General features: G+C 37.3%; 1 protein-coding gene across 5 annotated transcripts in view; it reads right to left on the reverse strand.

Annotated features, from left to right (window-relative positions):
• NCK1 (NCK adaptor protein 1) overlaps nucleotides 1-19,622 on the reverse strand; it is a 92,422-nt gene that overhangs the window by 13,027 nt on the left and 59,773 nt on the right. For 3 of the 5 annotated variants that reach the window (XM_081234440.1, XM_081234439.1, XM_081234442.1), the window contains exon 2: nucleotides 17,077-17,320. In XM_081234440.1, coding sequence (XP_081090566.1) covers nucleotides 17,077-17,302 — 226 coding nt within the window. In that variant the 5' untranslated portion in view covers nucleotides 17,303-17,320. Of the gene's footprint in view, nucleotides 1-14,863; nucleotides 14,969-17,076; nucleotides 17,321-19,622 lie in introns of those variants that run through there. The other 2 variants (XM_081234441.1, XM_081234438.1) reach the window with 2 other exon arrangements.

Consider the following 19,622-nt stretch of genomic DNA (forward strand, 5'->3'; position numbering starts at 1 on the left):
TAGAACAGTAACTTAAATTACAATTTGATATGCAATATAAAATTGTAGTTATGTCTAGGTAATCCTCCCATTTGCTTTCTTAGTTCCCAAGACCCAGGTTGCTCTATTTATTTTACCTCATGTTTATTTTAAAATAATATACTATTTACTTGCTTGTCTGCCTTCACCAAATTCACACAGAGTCTCCACAACAGCAGAGACTTTTGCTGACTTTGTTCATGGATATAATCCCAAGGATCTCAGACAGTGCTGAGTACACAGGAGATGCTTAATATATATTTGTTAAAAGAATGAAAAAAATAACCAAATGGTACTATCTATCATCACAAATGTATGCTACAGCAACTTTAGTCAGGCATTTTCACCGCTGCTCACTTATTAGCACATGATTTTGTGTTCTACTTTTACTGAGAAAACTAGGCATTCCTAGGTAAAATTTCTCAAATACTTTCTCAGTATCTCAAAATTCTTTCTCATTACCCTTACTCTTTTTCTTCTCCCAAGTTCCCAACCTCTGATCCTTCTGGGTTCTTAATACCTACCATCTTTCCTGCCTCTTCCTGGGACTCTTGGCCATCCTTGTTTCCCTCCCACTCACTCCCTTCTATTGTCTAAAAACACATTTAGATCGCTTTTATTCCAAACTAAAGTTACTTCACCTCTGCTATTGTTTTTTAACTACATCGTTCTTTATAAAACTGTCTTCCCTTTTTCCTTCAACTTTTTCACCACTCACTCACTTCCAACGCCTTATAATCTGGTTCTCTATCTCCACCAAAACTACTCAGTTAGAACTCTCGTCTCTTCATTGCCAAACTAGTCCCTTTTAGAGCCCTCGGTCTTTTCAAACTCTCTATACAGCAACCAAGATCACAGATAACTCTGTACAACATATTCTCCTTCTTTAATTTCCCTGAGAGTCTCCTGTTTTCCCTACTGACCTGTTTAAATATTCTTGTGTTCCTCTGTCTGGGCTCCTCTAAACCTTGTTATAAAATTGCATTGTACTTGCTTACTTGTCCATGTAATAAGAGTGAGTTTCCTGGGGGCAGTAAACTGGATCTTATTACCTTGTATCTCCAGCACTTAGCAGTAACCATACTAGTGGCAGGAACAAAGTGAATGTTTGCTGAAAGAACAAGTGAATGATTCCTTTGGTGAAAGTGTTTCCCAAGACGCCATGCTTGGACTTCGCCTCTGCTTCAAGGAAATCATACACTTTCACTTTCTATAACTTCTGTATAGAAGGTCTCTTTGTAGCTCTAAGCTGGAATTCAAGCATTACAATTCCAACTGTCACTAGACATCTACAGAATGAATGTACCATCAGCACCTCAAATACAATCTCCATGTCCAAATAAAAATAACCTCTCCAAGATCCATAAATCAACTAACTCCCTCCCTCCCAATTTCCTTCCTTCTGGTTAATGATATATCATCATCATGAAAAATTCATACATCAGGGATTTCTGGCCCAGCAGGGAACTCTAGGGTTCCATCCTTCCAAAAGAGTAATTAATGAGCTGGTGAATACTGTCAAAATCAACTTTTGCGGAACTCCAGAATCTAGTAAAAAACTTATAAAAACTAGCTAGGCTTAGTGAATAAAGAAGCTGCTACTTCGTAGTAAGAGAGCACTGTAGCATTTTAAGCTGCCTGCCTAATATCTCTTAAATCCCAAATCAGAGGTGGCTGTGAGGATAACAAACTGAACTCCTAATGCCAGACAGAACAATACAGAACTTTTTCACAAAGAATTGTAATTGTGCGTTTCAACCTATCTGGAAGCTACCTGAAGGACCGTCACAATGGCTTGCCTTGGTTTCACCTGACTTGGAGCATTCCCAGGGCTAGGATGTTTTCTGCTGAAATCATTTAATTGATGCAGCAGACTGGTATAAGAAACAACAACTAGGATAAGAAACAGATAAAAAATCCTAGGAAGGAGAAGTTTCAGTAAGGACACACGTGGGGTAATAAGGGCTTCGAAAAGCCCCTGTGTATACCAGAAAATCAAGAAAGCCACACACATAGCCAGAACCGGCACTTGTTCAGCAAAGGCCTGAGAAGATCCTGAGCTTTCACCTATTGCTGACCTTCAAGCTCTGAAGAAGCAGTAAGTAAAGGCTAAGGAAGAATTGCAAATGGCCTGGCTAAGTGTTGAAAGAGGTTTTTTTTTCTTTTTCTTTTGGTTTCATGTGTTTAAGGAAACTCTTTCAAAACACTGGCTGACAACTAAGCAAAAGAACACAGATTTCAGTGGTCACACAATGACACAGACTATAAAAATAGTTTAGAAAAGTCACTAAACAAGCAAACAAAACAACCACAATAAGGAGCAACAACAAACCCTAGGGACAAGGTAGAATCTGATGCTGAAAGAAAAAAGTATCAATCAAGAATTCCATGTCCATATATAATACACTATCAAACGTAAAATAAGATAGCTAGTGGGAAGCAGCCACATAGCACAGGGAGATCAGCTTGGTGCTTTGGGACCACCTAGAGGGGTGGGATAGGGAGGGTGGGAGGGAGATGCAAGAGGGAAGAGATATGGGAACAGATGTATATGTATAACTAATTCACTTTGTTATAAAGCAGAAACTAACACACCACTGTAAAGCAATTATACTCTAATAAAGTTAAAAAAAAAATTTCATGTCCAGCAAGTGTCCTTTAAAACTGAAGAAGTTAAGATACTCCCAAGGTAAACAAAAACTGAAGGAGTTTGTCACACTACACCCGTGCTACAAAAAACACTACAGAGAGTCCACCAGGCTGAGATGAAAGGTCACTGAAGTCATATGAAGAACAGTGGTAAAGGTAGCTACACTGTAATTATGAAAACCAGTTACATTTTTAGCTTGTAAGTCCTCTTTTATTCCTATATGATTTAAGATGCAAACATATAAAACGGTAATTTCAAATCTAGGTTAATGGGCACACAATGTATAAAGACAAAACTATAAAAGAGCAGACTTTTGTATACTATTGAAGCTAAATTTGCATTACTTCAAACTTGATTGTTAAAAAGTTAAGATGCTAATTGTAATCCACAGGGTAATCACTAAGAAAAAAACTAAACACACTGAAAAAGAAATGAGAAGGGAAACAAAATGTGCATCATAAAAAAATCAATTATATGCAAACGAAGCAACTGACAAAGGATTAATCTCCAAAATATACAAGCAGCTCATGCAGCTCAATATCAAAAAAACAAACAACCCAATCCAAAAATGGGCAGAAGACCTAAATAGACATTTCTCCAAAGAAGACATACAGATTGCCAACCAACACACAAAAAGATGCTCAACATCACTAATCACTAGAGAAGTGTAAATCAAAACCACAATGAGGTATCACCTCACACCGGTCAGAACGGCCATCATCAAAAAAATCTGCAAACAATAAATGCTGAAGAGGGTGTGGAGAAAAGGGAATCCTCCTGCACTGCTGGTGGGAATGTAAATTGATACAGCCACTATGGAAAACAGTATGGAGGTTCCTTAAAAAACTAAAAATAAAACTACCATATGACCCAGCCAGACCACTACTGGGCATATACCCAGAGAAAACCATAACTCAAAAAGATACATGCACCACAGTGTTCATTGCAGCACTATTTACCATAGCTAGGACATGAAAGCAACCTAAATGCCCATCGACAGATGAATGGATAAAGATGATGTCGCTCATATATACAATGGAATATTACTCAGCCATTAAAAGGAACGAAATTGAGTTATTTGTAATGAGGTGGATGGACTCTGTCTGTCATACAGAGTGAAGTAAGTCAGAAAGAGAAAAACAAATACCATATGCTAACGCACTTACATGGAATCTAAAAAAAATAGTACTGATGAAGCTAGTGGCAGGCAGGGCAGGAATAAAGACGCAGATGTAGAGAATGGACCTGAGGACACAGCAGGGGAAGGGGAAGCTGGGATAAAGTGACAGAGTAGCACTGACATATATACACTACCAAATGTAAAATGGATGGCTAGTGGGAAGCTGCTGCATAGCAGAGGGAGATCAGCTTGATGCTTTGTGATGACCTAAGGGGTGGGTTAGGGAGGGTGGGAGGGAGGCTCAAGACAGAGGGGATATGAGGATATATGTATACATACAGCTGATTCACTTTGTTGTACAGCAGAAACTAACACAACATTGTAAAGCAGTTATACTCCAATTAAGATATGAAAAAAAATCAATTATAAAAGGCAGTAATAAAAGAATTGAGGGGAAAAAAGGTATAAGACATACAGAAAAACAAACAGCAAAGTATCAGAAGGCCTTCCCTACCAGTAATTTCTTGAAATGTTGGATTAAAAGGTAAAGAGTGGCAGAATGGATTTTTAAAATATGATCCAACACTATGCTATCTATAAGACACTAACTTCAGATCCAAAGATGCAAACAGGCTTGAAAGTGAAAGGATGCAAAAAGACATTCCATGAAAATGGTAAAAGAGAGCACAGATTTTAAGACAAAAATTGTTACAGGAGACAAAGGACATTATATGTTGATAACAAGTCAATCCATGAAGAAGATTTAACAATTATAGATATATATACACCTAACAACTGAGCCGCTAGACATATAATAAAGCAAAAACAGAATTAAACGGAGAAATTGACAGTTCTACGATATAGTTGGAGATTTCAATACCTCACTTTCAATAATGGATAGAACAAAGGACCATGAAACTGAAATCATATAAAATATCTTCTCTGACCACAGTGGAATGACATTCAGAATCAATAACAGAAAGGAAAACTGGAAAATTTACAAATATATGGAAATTAATCAACACACCCAAACAACTAGTAGGTCAAAGAAAAAATTACAGGTGAGATTAGAAAATACATTGAGATAAATGAAAATGAAAACACAACATACTAAAACCTATAGGCTACAGCAAAAGCAGTGCTCACAGGGAAATTTATAGCTCTACCAGCTTACATTAAAAAAGAAAATCAATCTCAAATCAATAACCTAACTTTACTCCTTAAAGAACTAAAAAAAAGATCAAGCAGAAGCTAGCAGAAGGAAGGAAATAATAAAGATTAGAGCAGAGGTAAACACAAAGAGTACAGAAAAACAAAGAAACAATGAAACCTTTGAAAGTATCAAAACGGACAAATCTTTAGCGAGACTGACCAAGAAAAAAAAGAGAAAAGACTTAAACTACTAAAATCGGAACTGAAGTGGGGACTAGAAACGTTACAGATATAAAAGAATACTACAAACTATATGCCAATAAATTAAAAAACCTACATGAAAAGAAAAAATTGCTAAAAACACACAAACTACCAAAAATGACCCAAGAAGAAACAGAAAATGTGGATAGGCTCATAAAAAGTAAAAGACTGAATCAGTAATCAACACTTCTCAACAAGGAAAAGCCCAGAACCAGTTAACCTGACTGGTGAATTCTACCAAACATTTTTCTCTCAAACTTCTACCAAAAGAGAAGGAAACATTTCATAACTCATTCCATGAGGCCAGCATTACCTAGATACCAAAGACATAAAGATTTCACAAGAAAACTACTGACCAATATCCTTTCCTTTATGAATATAGATATAAATATATTCAACCATCAATTTTTGTTATTCACGGTGGTTCTGTTCTATAAAGTGACCATGAATACTTAATTAGCATACTGAACCACTGTTCTAGGGGGTACTCTGTTCACGACATTTTTGTTATGTGTCTCTTTAAAGACACTTTATTTAATATAAATTGTTGACTCACTGACACTGAACTCACAACAACGCTATAAACTCATGCCTGAATGAAGCTTACCTAGCACATATATTTTTTCCCTAAAGCAAATCAAAGCTTTCTTACACTTAGGAACACTAGACAATACTTTAGCACTATGCTTGGGCACCATTTTAAACAGTAAACACACACACACACATACATACACACACACACACACACACACGTGGCATTAAACTGCAGCAAGGACACTGATTTGCAGTATGAGAGCTGAAATGAGAGGTCACCTTGTTTGACCTCTGCTAGCAGCTCAAATTTTTTGCCCTTGGCAAATGTCCACAAAAGTACTGCAAGTAGCAATTTGGGATTTTCATGATAAAAGTGATAAAACACCCTTTCATGATAAAAATGGTCAGCAAACTAGGAATAGAAAGGGAATTTCCTCAACAAAATAAAGGGCATTTATGAAAAAAACATGGTTACTATCGCACTCAGTAGTGAAAGACGGAAAGCTTTTCCCCTAAGATCAAGAACAACACATAAATGCCCTCTTTCACCGCTTCTATTCAACACTGTACGAGAGGTGCTAGCCAGAGCAATTAGGCAAGATAAAGAAATAAGAGATAGCCAAACTGGAAAGGAAGAAGTAAAATAATCTTTATTCACAGATGACATGATCTTATATAGAAAATCCTAAAGAATTCACACACAAAAAAGCTAGAACCAATAACTTAGCAAAGTTGAAAGATACAAAAACACAAAAAAATCAGTGTATTTCTATATACTAGCAATGAACACTCTGAAGAGGAAATTTTTTTTTCCTGTGCTCTTAACCCCCCAAACCTTATTGGGCTCCTTCCTTCCTTCCTTCCATTCATTCAGGCTGGCTGCGTTGGGTCTTCATTGCTGCACACAGGTTTTCTCTAGTTGTGGCAAGCGGGGCTACTCTTCGTTGTGCATGGGATTATCATTGTGGTGGCTTCTCTTTGTTGCGGAACACAGGCTCTAGGCACACAGGCTTCAGTAGTCATAGCACGCAGGCTCAGGAGTTGTGGCTCGCAGGCTCTAGAGTGTAGGCTCAGTAGCCATGACACACAGGCTTAGTTGCTCCGCAGCATGTGGGATCTTCCCAGACCAGGGCTCGAACCAGTGTTCCCTGCATTGGCAGGCGGATTCTTAACCACTGTGCCACCAGGGAAGTCCCAGGAAATTTTTAAAATTTAATTTTTAATAGCATTAAGAATAAAATACACAGAAATAAATTTAATCAAGGAGGTACAAGACTTGTACGCTAAACACTACAAAATATTGAGAGAAATTAAAGAAGACCTAAATAAATGGAAAGACATTCTGTGTTTGTGTGTGTGTGTGTGGTACACGGGCCTCTCTCACTGTTGTGGCCTCTCCCATTGCGGAGCACAGGCTCCGGACGCGCAGGCTCAGCGGCCATGGCTCACGGGCCCAGCCGCTCCGCAGTATATGGGATCCTCCCGGACCGGGGCACAAACCCGTGTCCCCTGCATCAGCAGGCGGACTCTCAACCACTGCGCCACCAGGGAAGCCCCCATTCTGTGTTTATGCACTTGAAAACTTAGTATTTTTAGATGGCAATACAGTTGGCCCTCGGTATCCATGGGTTCCGTATCTGTGGATTCAAACAACCTCAGATCAAAAATATTTGGGGAAAAAAACTCCAGAAAATTCCAAAAAGGAAAACGTGAATGTGCCACGCACCAGAAACTATTTACATAGAATTTACATTGTATTAGGTATTACAAGTAATTGAGAGATGATTTAAAGTATATAGGAGGATGTGTGTAGGTTAATGCAAATACTATGCCATTTTATACAAGAAACTTGAGCATCCTTGAGTTTTGGTTATCTGCAGGGAGTACTGGAACCAAACCCCTGCAGATACCAAGGGATGACTATACTATCCAAAGTGATCCACAGATTCAATGTAATCCTTATCAAAGTACCAACACCCTATTTTTTGCAGAAATGGAAAAAGCTGATCCTAAAATTCATATGGAATCGCAAGTTATCCCAAATAGCCAAAACAAACTTGAAAATGGAAAACAAAGTTGATGGACTCACACTTCCCAATTTCAAAACTTACTACAAAGCCACAGTACTCAAAACAGTGTAGTACTGGCAAAAAAGGAATGATGAATAGACTAATGGAAAAGAATTGAGAGTTCTGAAATAACTCTCAATTCTATTCCAGTTGCTCCGTATTTTTTGACTTTGACCTTGAGAAGGGTGCCAAGACCATTTAATGGAAGAAAGAATAGTCTCTTCAACAAATGATGCCGGGACAACTGCATATCCACAGGCAAAAGAACGAAGTTGGATTCCTATTTCATACCACATACAAATATTAACTCAAAATGGATAGATGACCCAAATATAAGAGTTAAAGTTTTAAAACACTCAGAAGATAACATAGGGAAAAGCCTCATGACCTTGGATTTAGCAACAGATTCTTAGATTTGACACCCAAAAAAAAAGAAAAAAAAAAGATAAACTGTACTTCATTAAAATAAAAAACACTAGTGCAAAGGACACTACCAAGAAAGTGAAAAGACAACCTACAGAATTAGAAAAGAATATTTGCAAATCATAATGCTGATAAGGATCTCTATCCAGAACATATATAAAGAACTCTCAGAACCCAAGAACAAAACGAAAAACAACCTATCTCAAAAATGGACAAAGGACTTGAATAAATAATTCTTCAAGGAAGATGTACAAATACCCAAAAGCACACGAAAAGATGCTCAACATCATGAGTCATTAGGGAAATGCAAGTCAAAACCACATGAACTTTTTTTTTTTTTAAAGAATCAATTTTATTTATTTTTGGTTGCGCTGGGTCTTCGTTGCTGCGTGAAGGTTTTCTCTAGTTGTGGCAAGCAGGGGCTACTCTTCATTGCGGTGCGTAGGCTTCTCATGCTGTGGCTTCTCTTGTTGTGGAGCATGGGCTCTAGGCATGCGGGCTTCAGTAGTTGTGGCACAAAGACTCAGTAGTTGTGGCTCACAGGCTCTAGAGCACAGGCTCAGTAGTTGTAGCACACAGGCTTAGTTGCTCCATGGCATGTGGGATCTTCCCGGACCAGAGCTTGAACCCATGTCCCCTGCATTGGCAGGCAGATTCTTAACCACTGCGGCACCAGGGAACTCCGACAGTGAAATACTGATACCACTTCACATCCTACTAGGATGGCTATAATAAAACCAAATTAAACCAAACGAAAAAAAAAGGAAAATAGTGTTGATGAGGATATGGAGAAACTGGAACCCCTCTGGTCAAAATGTAAAATGGTGCTACTGCTGTGGGAAACACCTGATGGTTCCTCAAAATGTTGAACACAGGGCTTCCCTGGTGGCGCAGTGGTTGAGGGTCCGCCTGCCGATGCAGGGGACACGGGTTCGTGCCCCAGTCCGGGAAGATCCCACATGCCGCGGAGCAGCTGGGCCGGCAAGCCATGGCTGCTGAGCCTGTGCGTCCAGAGCCTGTGCTCCGCAATGGGAGAGGCCACAACAGTGAGAGGCCCGTGTACCGCGAAAAAAAAAAAAAAAAAAAAAATGTTGAACACAGAACTACCGTAATTCTACCCCTAGGTATATACCCAAAAGAACTGGAAACAGGTATTCAAATAAATACTTGTAAAGAAGTGTTCATAGCTTCACTATTCACAATAACCAAAAGATGGAAATGACCCAAATGTCCATCCACAGATGAATGGATAAACAAAATGTGGTATACCCATATAATTCAATATTATTCAGCCATAAAAGGGATGAAGTAGTGATACAGGGTACAACATGAATGAACCTCAAAAGCAGTATGCTGAGTGAAAGAAACCAGACACAAAAGGTTACATATTGTATGATTCCATTTATATGACATAGCCAGAACAGGTAAATCCATATAGACAGAAAGCAGATTAGTGGTTGCCAGGAGCTAAAGGGAAGGGGTAATGGGAGCAACTGTTTAATGGGAATGAGGTTTCCTTTTGGGTGATGAAAATAGTTTGGAATTAGACAGATGTGATGGTTGCCCAACATTGTTAATGTACTAAATACCACTGAACTGTACACTTTAAAACAGTTAACTTCATGAATTTTATATCATAAAAATTGTTTTCTTAAAAGATTCACACATCAAATCCTTAAAGTCACCATATGTCCTTTATGCCAACACTTTCCATTTCCACTATTCATGTGCTAGTTCAGGCTTATGTTGTTGTGCTTGAGCCTTCACTACGCACTAACTAGTTTTTTTTTTTTTTTTTTACTAATCCAATCTATCCCACTTCAACCTATCATCCACATCATTCAGTCTAATCTTATATTACAGCTACCATCACATGACCCTATTGCTCAAAAGCCAACAGTGGCTCTCCTGCCTAACAAATTAAGAGAAATACTCTGCCTGGAATCTACAGCCCTCTCTAGAATGTCCTCAAGCCTTCCTTTCCAGGCTTATGGTATAGACCAGCGGCCCCCAACCTTTTTGGCACCAGGGACCAGTTTCGTGGAAGACAATTTTATTTTTCCAAGGATGGGGCGGGGGCGTGGATGGGATGATGATGGTTCAGGCAATGGGGAGCAGCAGATGAAGCTTCACTCACTGGCCCATCACTCATCTCCTGTTGTGCTGCCCGGTTCCTAACAGGCCGCGGACCAGTGTCAGTCCGCAGCCCAGGGGTTGGGCCATCCCTGGTACAGACTATAGAAAAGAGTGTAGACCTTGAAACAGCCTTTGAGTTCAAATCCCAGGTATGCTTCTTACTAACTGTGGAAACCTGAGCAAGCTATTTCACTTTTCTGAGCTCAGAAATGGAGGAAACAGCACTTACCATGAGTGTTGTGAGAACTGAATAAAATAATGTAAAGTAATAGTACAGTACACAGAGTAAATGTTAAACAAAAGCATCTTTCTATAACGCCCTGCACGAAAACTACTCTAAATTTTAGTAAGAATGGCCGACTTAAATCCCCTGAATTAGATGTTTCTACCTTCATGACTTAGTTTACCTTGTTAGCTTCTTAGCAAAACCTCATTAAAACTTCTGCCTTTCAAAAATCTACCCATTCAAGAAGTGCCATTTCAAATCACAACTTTATTCTTTATCTTTCTGTTCATGTTTTTCAACATCCTTCATTCCCCATCGTCACCCTCAGTGATATGTAAGCTCTCCTTTTTGAAGTACCCCAGCACCTTGTACTTCTGAGGTACTTGTATGCCAGCATTTCCTGTGTTTGTCTTTTAAGCCCATCTACTAGAGCATAAGCTTCCAGAGAGGAGCATTTTTAATGTCTCACTGATCTTTTGCATTTCCTATACTATTTAGAACTGTATATACAGCAGATGATCAATGTGTTTATTAAACTGATTAAACTGAATACTGATACAAGCAAATATAAAATTCTAAACCTGAAAATAACGGCTAGTTCTAAAATATTTTTCTTTTGATTCTGAAAAAGATAATGTCGAAGACTAATTAACCTTGTCCAAAAAACCTGTGAAGAATTTTTGGACAGACCCAACAATTAAAGCCCTAAGTGGGAAAACACCAAAACAACCTATTTTAATCTTAGAGGCCAGAAATAGTTCAGAGAAAGAATATAAGCTTAGAATATTTGTTTTCTGTGCAACACAAAGTCCTGTTTATCATGTGAATGACTGACAAATGCATGCATAATTAATAGCTTGCTTTTTCCCCTGCTTACAAATCTTCCAGAAGGGCCTGTTTATTGCCCTTTGTTTCCACTGCTTAAAAATAGTCCTTCCAATCTCATGCTATCAATGAGAGAGTAGATGCAAAAGTACTTTACAAAATTATACAAATGTAAAGTATCAGTAATTTCTCAAGTACGTTATAATCAGCAACAATCAGATCATTCCACAACAAGCAGGCTCCCTCAGATCAATGTATTATCTTTTCTAAATTTTTCCCAGCCTCACAGTTAATTCACCACAACCCTCCTAATTTTAATCAGTCCCTTTTGCATCAAATTTTTTCAATCCATTACTTATCTGACTCTAGTCTTTTCTCTACTCTATAGTCATAATGTGTGCACTAGGGAAACTCTTAACAAAAGAGACCCGAAGTTTAAACTTTAGTGCTGTTACTTACTGGTTAATCTGATCTTGGTCAAGTTATTTAATATTCTTTAAACTCCAGTTTCCTTGTTTGTGAAATGGTGGTGTGTAGTAAGTACCTATCTCAGAAAATTTTTGTAAAGAATTTTTTAAAGTTTATATGTAAAGCACTCAGCACAGTGCATAGCACCTAGCAGGCACTCAGTCAATGGTGGTTATTACTTTCCTACCTCCTAGTGCTTCTGGCATTTACTTTTTCAGAGTTGGGAGGGAAATACTCAGGTATATGCACTGAGGATGTGCATAACTCTGAGGCAGTCATTTTTATCATTAGCTTTGTTTAAAAAACCAAAAGCATTAGTATAGCTTTCAATCTTCCCCTCACTCCAATCCATTAGTCTTACTTCTTTCTTCCTATAGCACTGTTTCTTGACCAAAACAATGTACTATTAACTCCTCAAAAGTTTTTAAGAATCTGGTTAAACACTGTAAATATTCCATCTTCACACAATAGTTGTCCTCTCCCTAAGGCAAATAAAATAAAACTATTCTTTATGTAACCTGGTTTCCAAATCCTTTGATATACTTCATGCTAGTATTTGGAAGCATCTGAGTTTCTCAATATCACTGTTAAAGTATATTTATCCAAAGTGAATAGACGATGTCATGTTTTATTTGGCCAGCACACACACAAGGGAACTACTGCATCCCTTCACCTGAGTGCCTCGTAGATTTGAATCAATGCCATCATACAGTGTGTTGAGATTTTTTTTTAGCACCTACATTATCACAGCAGCTCCTACTAAGTCTTTCACTCATGTAAATTGCAGCCAGGACAGATTCTCAGCAACTTTTTCAATTCCTTTTAAAAACTTAATGTAGAATTTTACATTAATGTCTGTTTCTATTCATCTTGTTTATTTCTCAGTTTTTAGCTTTCAAATAAATTTCTGAACTCAATGTACTACTTATACTTCCATCATTAGGTCTTTACCTTAAGCATGTCATTTCTCTTCCATCTAAATCAGAGTAAACAAGTGTTCAATAGAATGAGGCCTAAGAAAGTATTACTGATTCTTGCTAATTCTTTAGGGAACTATAATTCTGTTGTGTTCCTCCTCCTTCAAAACCAGTTTCTCCCTTATGGACTTTCCCCTGATTTCTATACCACATGTAAGACTGATCAGTTGTTTACCAGGACTAAAGACTTTCAGAGTCAGAAGGGACTTTCCAGGATCATCTGGTCTTGCCCAACTCTCGCCTTTACAAATAAGGAGCAGGAAATTAGGAAAGTTATATACCCTTGGCCACATGGCCAATAAGTGATATATCTGGGAGCAGAACAAAGGAATTCTAAATACATATAAGTGATGTTCTTTCCAGTACAGGTTTTTATTTAATTTTTTTGTATTTTTATCTGCTCACTTGATTTATATGAAGTAAGATAAATTACTGCTTTTTATTATTCTCTGCTTTCTCTAAAACAATGTGCCCTTTTTGTTCTCAATGGTATTCTGGCTACCACACAAGGAGCACACTTTTCCTCTTACTTTTCAAGGCCATTCAGGGAAAAGATTGGTGAACAGCTACAGAGCTAAATAAATATAAATTTTGGCTTACTGCAGGCAGTGAGGAAAGGAGTATTTTGGTTATAAATCTCAAATCCTGACTCTCAGTCTACACATGTATTTAAGAATAACTATCAACTTTCTAAGACTCTATAGAGAGAAAGATAATTTTATACTGTGTTGATGGTATATATTAAATCACTGTATCAATGATACAATATATTCTTTTTATACCACTTCTAGTTGATTTATGGTCAACATCACTTAGATATCAAACTCAGATATGAAATATTAATAATAAATAACAACCACCACCTACCTCCTCACCAGAATGTAAGTTCTGTGACAGTTAGTGTTAGTTTTTCATTCTATAATTTTTGTGTGGCTTGCAGTGGGTAGGCTCTCAATAAAAATGTTGATAAACAAATGAATAAATAAGCTCTTTAAAAGGAAAACTAACCCCCAAAAATGGATCTAAAATTTTAACAATTCCCCAAAAAGTAAACAAAAGAGATATATTCTAAAAGGATTTACTTGGCCACCAAACTTAAAGAAATGAATGAGTCTTAATATTACAACTTTTTTTTCAACAAAGTACTTTTACTCCCTTTCCATTTTGCCCTTTGCCCCGAAATCTTTTGACAGGTTACTCTTTGTTTCCTTAGACTCCTTACACATAAGAGACTTCTACAACAATCCCTCTGTTCATTTTCCTAGAACCACCAAGCAATTGTTCAAAGAGACCAAATCAAGTTCACTATCATAAGAGTATAAAAAGGCTATAAGCAGATACACAGATGAGGTTCTTGTTAGTATTAGAATTACTTTATGACCTGAACTCACAAACAATCTAAGAATTCACTATCTTCTGTCAATGTTTTCATATTCTTTGTATGCAGCTGCTCTCACAATTCATTTCAAAATATCAAGTCTCACATTAACCAAAATAGCAATTTCTAGCAATCCGACATTAAGTCAAAACATTCTCTTTATTGATGCTTTTATTAAACATTATCTTCCATATCAGTCCGCTGAAATCTAAGTAAAAAGCACCAGAACAATATGTTACTTCAAATGTTGAGGATGAAGGAACTTGCTTACTTAAAGCCTTTTTCTCCTCCTGTTTTTAATATGTTTACAATTTATTTAATTCACTTCAAATGTCTATGCTAAGTTCAAAGAACTAACTGCATCAAACTCAAATCATTTATATCCTTTTCCTGCCTGTTATTTAAACATTGATATTAAAAATTTTATTAAATTACTTATCAAGTCAAAGCTATTAATATTTGATGTATCACCAATCACTTAGCTTATGTTTCATAAACAATATAAAGCACCAGCCGATATAAACCCACCATGTTCTATCCATAGTTTTCCTTTAAATTCACAAAGTGAAAACTCTACTTCAAGAAACTACAAGAAAACTACAGATTTAATAAACAGATTAACTTACTGAAAAAATCTTTAAAGACCTTTAACCAATCCATTCTGAAAAAAAATCCCGTGTTCTCTTTCGTCAGTTTGTTAACACAGCTCAGGATAATTCTTGGTGAACTTCCTGGTTCTGCAACATTGAAATTCCCCACACCCAATTCATGTGACTTGGCCCACACCCAGGCAATAGAAAGGTTTCCTGAGGCTTCTCTCTTTCCAAAACATTTTTCCCCTGAACTCCAACAGAACCTATAAAACAAGTATATCATGATGGCCACAAATATGACCTTACTATTCATATTTATTTTGGAAGAAGCTTTAAAGTGTGTTTTTTTTTTCAACAGTTGAAAATATATTCATGTATTCATTCTTTCCTTTGTTTTCTCCTTTTCTTTCTTAACCTTCAAACAGTGTCTCCATCAGCACAATCAATCATTGTGAAAAAAATCCATTAGTTATATGGGACATTAAAGTTACCAAAAAGGGATTCAGAAATTCTGAGAAAGGAAAGAAGGCTGTCCGATGCAAAAGCTGGATTTACATCATTATACAGGCTAACTATAGATCACTAGTCCTCTGGAATAGACAGCAATAACTGTAATATACTAATAAAATTAACAGCGATAGCCTAGAACTTAAACAGATAGAGTCTTGCTGAAACTGTCTCAATAATACCAGGAAATAGTACGGAAGGTTTCCCAGGAGTATTAATAATAAACACTGTCTCTCATAAGGCTTTTAAACTTCATATGCGGTCATATCTAAAACTGGGGTGAGTCTCCTCTGTGCTCTATATTAGGTTTTTCACTGCCTTTTGTTAATTAACTGTCACATCTGCTACACCTCTCAGGATACCACTATCCTTTTCAAAAGGAACATAAAAGTTTATCTAGGTGTGGCCCTAGTCCTTTTTTGTGCCTTCATCACTATGAGGCATACTTTCTTGATAGAAGTTACCTTAATTTTCCCTAATACACCTAACCAACATGCTTTAAATAAATGTCCAGTATTTACAAAATCAAAAGTATTCCTGGTTCTAACTTTGGTCTCTTCAGCTATTCAAGGACAATCTCTTTCCAACTGTCTTTCATTCATATGTGAATTGTCTTCTATTTAAAAACTAATAATAATGGCCTTATTTGCAAAACCTTAAAATCTCAAAAAAAGGTAAACCTACTTAAAGCAGTTAAGTATCATGGTGAAAATTCAGATTAGTAACTCCATTTATTAAATGACCTTCAGAATAGAATAATAGAGTAACAATAATGCTGAATAAGAAATAAAAACTAATATAAAGCAGTTAGTCAATAATATTCCATATTCATCAATCATGCCACATTACTCTCAAACTATCTTTTTTTCAAGGAGAAATTTTACTTCTTCTCCTACATATATACCAAAAACTATTAAGTAACAGCATGCTTGCCTGAATACCCGAGGGAAATTCTGTCCCTCCCAATTCCTTCCTGTCAGCCAAGGAGAATTAAGAGAGAGAGAGAGAGAGAGACAGCCTAGGCCTCATTTGCACGTATTTCCTTCCTATCACAGCTTGGCCAAGCCCAATGTGAAGTAGGTTCCCCTATCTCTGGCCCTAACGGAAGACCAGTGAAAACAAACAAACTTTACAGTTAGGGGAAGAAAGAAGAGGAAAAAAGAGAAACAAAATAAGAAAGAGATAAGCTTTGTAGATGCTAATATACAGTAATGCACAATTTAAAACTTTTATCAAATATAAGAATAAAATGATGGTTTGTTTTTAAAAGCACAGTTCAAAATATAAGCCATTAGATGTAAAATGAAGCAATGAAGCAATCCTGTAAAATAAGTTGCCTTGATGACAAGGAGGATATTCTGCATCTCACTCATTTTATCCCTATCTCAATTAGATGTAGAATCTGTCTAAACTCCAACAGGCACTCATGGTTCAAGGAGCCCCTGACAGAAGATGAGAGTTAAGTTCCACTGTCGGCATCACTCTGGCTTGACTCTTGAACTCTGGCCAGATCCACCAGCTAGATTTACAGAAACTGACCTTCACTGGTCTCCCTGAACACACCTGACTTGAATACCCCTGCTATGAGCCAAATTCACCTTGCCTAGCTGAAATCCCAGCCCTGGGATGTTCTAGTCGATTCTGCCCACTGCTGCCAAAATTCAGTACAGAGAACCAAGCTCTAGCGTTCATTTAAAAGAAAGTACTGTCATTCTTGTTTTAATATAAAAATAACTTACCTAACGTATCCTTTAGGTTTTTTACAATCGATGCTTTCCGAGCACTGTTTTTCCTTTCCACGTAGTTAGAAGGCACAAAACCCGTTTTATTCATGGAATTTCGAACTCGCCACCAGGACTTAGAATCATCCAGAAGCCACAATCTCTCATTCTTCTTGATGTCCAGCTCTTGTTCTTGTTGGGCCACATAATCAAATTTGGCTACTACCACCACTTCTTCTGCCATTTTTCAGCAGCTTCTGCACTGTAACCACACAGAAAATATTTTACATAAGGTTTAACTAGTAGTAGTCTACATGCTTTTCCAAAGAAACACACCTAAGAACCAAAGAGCACTGAATGATTGAAAATAAAAATATGAAAAAATTAAAATACCAGGCATATGCTAGTCAATACAAAACTGGTGTAGCTGTATTAATAACTTTAAGGCAAAACTATTACTAGTGATAAGGAAATTAACTACATCATGATAAAAGGTTGTTGTTGTTTTTTTTTTTCTGTATGTGGGCCTCTCACTGTTGTGGCCTCTCCCGTTGCGGAGCACAGGCTCAGCGGCCATGGCTCACAAGTATGGCTTGCAGTGGGTAGGCTCTCAATAAAAATGTTGATAAACAAATGAATAAATAAGCTAGCTGCTCCGCGGCATGTGGGATCTTCCAGGACCGGGGCACGAACCTGTGTCCCCTCCATCAGCAGGCGGACTCTCAACCACTGCGCCACCAGGGAAGCCCACGATAAAAGGTTTTATTCAATATATGTAACAGCTAAACTTATATGGACCTATTAATATAGCTCCAAAATAGAACCACAAGGAAAAATTGACAAAATCATTGTCATAGAGGACAACTTTTAACATGTTTATCTCAGTAATAAATTAAGGAGACAAAAAATTAGTAAGGCTAAAGAAGAACTGACATCATAACTGCTAAGTTTGATGTAATAAACATATACAAATATAACTTCCAAACAAAGACTATATAGCTAACTTTGTGGGACGCAGCAAAAGGAGTATATAAAAAGGAGATTCGTAGTTGTAAACAGTTACATCAGAAAAATAAGAAAAGTTAAAAATAAATTAATGAACTGATCATCTGTCTTCAGTTAGAAAAGAAGAACATAAAGAAAAGTAGGGGCTTCCCTGGTGGGGCAGTGGTTGGGAGTCCACCTGCCGATGCAGGGGACACAGGTTCGTGCCCCGGTCTGGGATGATCCCACATGCCGCAGAGTGGCTGGGCCCGTGAGCCATGGCCGCTGAGCCTGCACGTCCGGAGCCTGTGCTCCGCAACGGGAGAGGCCACAACAGTGAGAGGCCCGCATACCGCAAAAAAAAAAAGAAAAAAAAGAAAAGTAGATAAAAGGAAATAATACAAATAAAAGCAGAATTTAATGAAACAGAAAACAAAGATATAGAAGAAAGGCTCAACAAAACAAAAGGTAGTTCTTTGTCATGACTAAAAAATGGACAGAGTCTGGCAAGACTAATCAATGAAAAAAGGAAAAGAGAGCCCAGAAATAAACCCACATACCTATGGTCAATTAATCTTCAACAAAAGAGGCAAGAAAATACAATGAAGAAAAGACAGTCTCTTCAGCAAGTGGTGTTGGGAAAGCTGGAGAGCCACATGTAAATCAATGAAGTTAGAACACACCCTCACACCATACACAAAAATAAACTTAAAATGGCTTAACGACTTAAATATAAGACATGACACCATAAAACTCTGAGAAGAGAATATATGCAAGACATTCTCTGACATAAATCGTACCAAGGCAACAGAAATAAAAGCAAATATAAACAAATAGGACCTAAACAAACTTAAAAGCTTTTGTACAGCAAAAGAAACCACAAACAAAACGAAAAGACAAACTATGGACTAGAAGAAAATATTTGCAAATGATGTGACTGACAAGGGCTTAATTTCCAAAATATACAACCAGCTCAAACAACTCAGTAACAAAAAAACAAACAACCCTATCAAAAAATGGGCAGAAGACCTAAATAGACATCTCTCCAAAGAAGATATATAGACGGCCAACAGGCACATGAAAAGATGCTCAACACTGCTAACTATTAAAGGTATGCAAATCAAAGCTACAATGAGGTACCACCTCACACTGGTCAGAATGGCAATCATTAAAAAGTCTACAAATAACAAATGCTGCAAAGAGTGTGGAGAAAAGGAAACCCTCTTATACTGTTGGTGGGGATGTAAACTGGTGCAGCCACTATGAAAACCAGTATGGAGGTCCCTCAAAAAACTAAAAATAGAGGTGCCATATGATCCTGCAATTCCACTCTTGGGCATATATCCAGACAAAACTATAATTTGAAAAGACACACGTACCCCCACTGTTCATTGCAGCACTATTTACAATTGTCAAGACATGGAACAATCTAAATGTCCATCAACAGAGGAATGGATAAAGAAGATGTGGTATATATATATACAATGGAATACTACTCAGCCATAAAAAAGAATGAAATAATGCCATTTGCAGTAACATGGATGGACCTACAGATTATCATAGTAAGTGAAGTAAGTCAG

The sequence above is a fragment of the Mesoplodon bidens genome, assembly GCF_964165515.1.
Source record: "Mesoplodon bidens genome assembly, chromosome: 5".
Taxonomy (NCBI): domain Eukaryota; kingdom Metazoa; phylum Chordata; class Mammalia; order Artiodactyla; family Ziphiidae; genus Mesoplodon; species Mesoplodon bidens.